This window comes from Blennius ocellaris (assembly GCF_963422515.1).
Source record: "Blennius ocellaris genome assembly, chromosome: 6".
NCBI lineage: Eukaryota > Metazoa > Chordata > Actinopteri > Blenniiformes > Blenniidae > Blennius > Blennius ocellaris.
The window spans coordinates 18,437,540-18,440,034 of NC_137655.1; the positions used below are offsets into that span (position 1 = coordinate 18,437,540).

General features: G+C 40.9%; 1 protein-coding gene across 1 annotated transcript; it reads left to right on the plus strand.

Moving 5' to 3' along the window:
• Positions 1 to 919: 919 nt before the first annotated feature.
• Positions 920 to 1,255, plus strand: LOC308131475 (helix-loop-helix protein 2-like; the record flags this gene model as incomplete). Its single annotated transcript, XM_080498203.1, has 1 exon — positions 920 to 1,255. One exon carries the CDS (start codon positions 920 to 922, stop codon positions 1,253 to 1,255), a length of 336 nt encoding a protein of 111 aa, XP_080354329.1.
• Positions 1,256 to 2,495: the final 1,240 nt, after the last annotated feature.

Consider the following 2,495-nt stretch of genomic DNA (forward strand, 5'->3'; position numbering starts at 1 on the left):
GCACACACATCTAGGGGGGAAGGAGGTAAACTTGAGCCTCTTTTACATCATGTAGTCTTCGTGAAATAAGACTTAGTACAGAAAGGATGGTATTTCTTAAAAAAAAACCCAAACCAAAACAAAACAAAACAAAACACGGAAATGCCATTTTCCAATCATAATTATTCAGTGATAAATGTGTATAATACAATGTGCACGAATAGATGAAGTTCCTGTATATGTTTTGTTTTTTTTAAAACGACAAGATACACTATGCTTATCAATGTATCTGTGTATTTCTCTTTTGTTTTGTTTGATTTCATTCAGCACCTCGGACAGCGTCTTTTTTTTCTTTTTTTTTAAATGTAGAAACAAAACCGCCGATCCTCCACTGAGGGGCAGCATCGGTCTCATAAACGTTTCTATTGGCCTGGACAACAGAAAATAGGCCACATGCTTCATTTGGAAAAGGCATAACAACTTGTGAATTATGCGTGTGGCAATTTCAAACTTTAAAACTTTTTTCATTGTAAAAAGCCTTTTGTTTTCCTGGGCCACACGGTGGTGTAGTCTGTAGGACTCTCACTTTAAATGAGCACAACATCCATAGTTTGAATAATCTGGTTTCCTTTCTAAGACGGAAAACTTGTATTTAAAGGTAACAGGTTACCCTAGAATTGCTCTTTGGTGTGAATGTAGCTTTCTTTTTATTTGCCCTCTGATGGACAGGCAACCCGTCCAGGGTTGCACTGACTTTTGTCTGAAATTACAGTTATGAACGTATGAAAAATAGCTGTTTATTGTTAACTATCCCAGCAAAACTTCACCCACTTGCAACAGCCATTGAGAATGTTTGCAGGGTTTGCTGCGGTTCAATGTCTTGTTAATTTGCTTGTATTGTGTTCATTTCTCAGGATGTTTCCAGCGTGAAGACCAAAAGATGATGTTGAGTCCAGAGCAGCAGGACTCTGATCTCCCCTGGGGACAAACGGACACTCTCAGTGGACAGTGTGGCTCCGTACCACCGGAGCCCATTGATGGGAAAGTAAAGGTTCATTCTAAGGTGGAAAAGAGGCGCAGGAGACGTGCAACAGCTCGATATCGATCCGCCCATGCTACCAGGGAGAGGATTCGCGTGGTCGCCTTCAATCTGGCCTTTGCCAAACTGAGAAAATTACTCCCAACACTGCCGCCAGACAAAAAGCTGTCCAAGATTGAAATTTTGCGACTCGCAATCTGTTACATGTCCTACCTCAATCATGTGCTTGATATCTAGGCGGTGAGAACAAACAACTGCCCTGCTGTGGAATGATACTGAAGTCAGATGACAGTTTAGAACCAGACACGACAGCTGAAACATTGCTGCCACTGCTGCTTACCGATTCTATCATTGGAATCAGGTGCAGGAGACGATTGCAACCAAACAACAGGGATGAATGGAGATATTGAGATTTAATTGAAACCTGCTGTGAATCACATTTGCGAAAAGAAATTGCTGCCTTTGGCTCCTCATCTGTTCTTATTTGTGAATATAATTATTCGACTGTGAATGAAAGCTTTGCCGTGGAGGATTTCAGTGACGGTGAAATTGGTTTCAAATTCGTGCATTGAGCACAAACTGCTGGTTGTGCATGTTTCAATTATCTGGTAATGTAGATGAAGCCATTATAATAAATCCATCTTCTCTTCTATTATTGGCAAAGATAGGGTGCACCCTGGATCGGTTACCAGCAGTTCACAGAGTAAATGCTGAGAGAAAAACACCGAGGGGTCATTTATAGATGCCAATAAACCTCAAATGTGTATTTTTTGGACTGCAGGAGCTAATTCACACTCACACACACACACACACACACACACACACACACACACACACACACACACACACACACACACACACACACACACACACACACACACACACACACACACACACACACACACACACACACACACACAGGTAGTACAAGCAAACAATGCACATAGAGGTCAGACCACAAATCTGTGACTGTGCTAACCACTATCACACTGTGCAGCACTGAAGACATCACACATTTTTTGCAACGTTTTAGTCTTGATGTTGCTTTTAAATGGGTTGACAGTATTTCGCACACTCAGCATTTTTTTGTGTCATTACTGCGGTCGAAACCTTTGCAAGGTGTAATTTCATCCAATGCCCTCCTGCATGTGCTCCAAAAGCCCATTTCACCTCAGTGTGAACAATCCATGAACATGGATTAAATCAAATGATTTTATTTGTACCACTTCTTCAGATGCACAGGATTTGGTGCATATGCACTTTTAGCACAATTAACCTAGAAAGTACAAACAAATATGTCACCAAAAGATTTTACGCTTAAAAAATGCATATCGCAACGTTTTTCAACATAGTTTATGCAGTCAAGGCTTCAGACTTTTCCCCAAAATACTATTGCAAAGATGGTGGAGAAGCTGAAATGTTGCAAGAAAGAGAGATACAAACAAAAATGCTTCTACATCGGGGTTCTTCAGGTCGC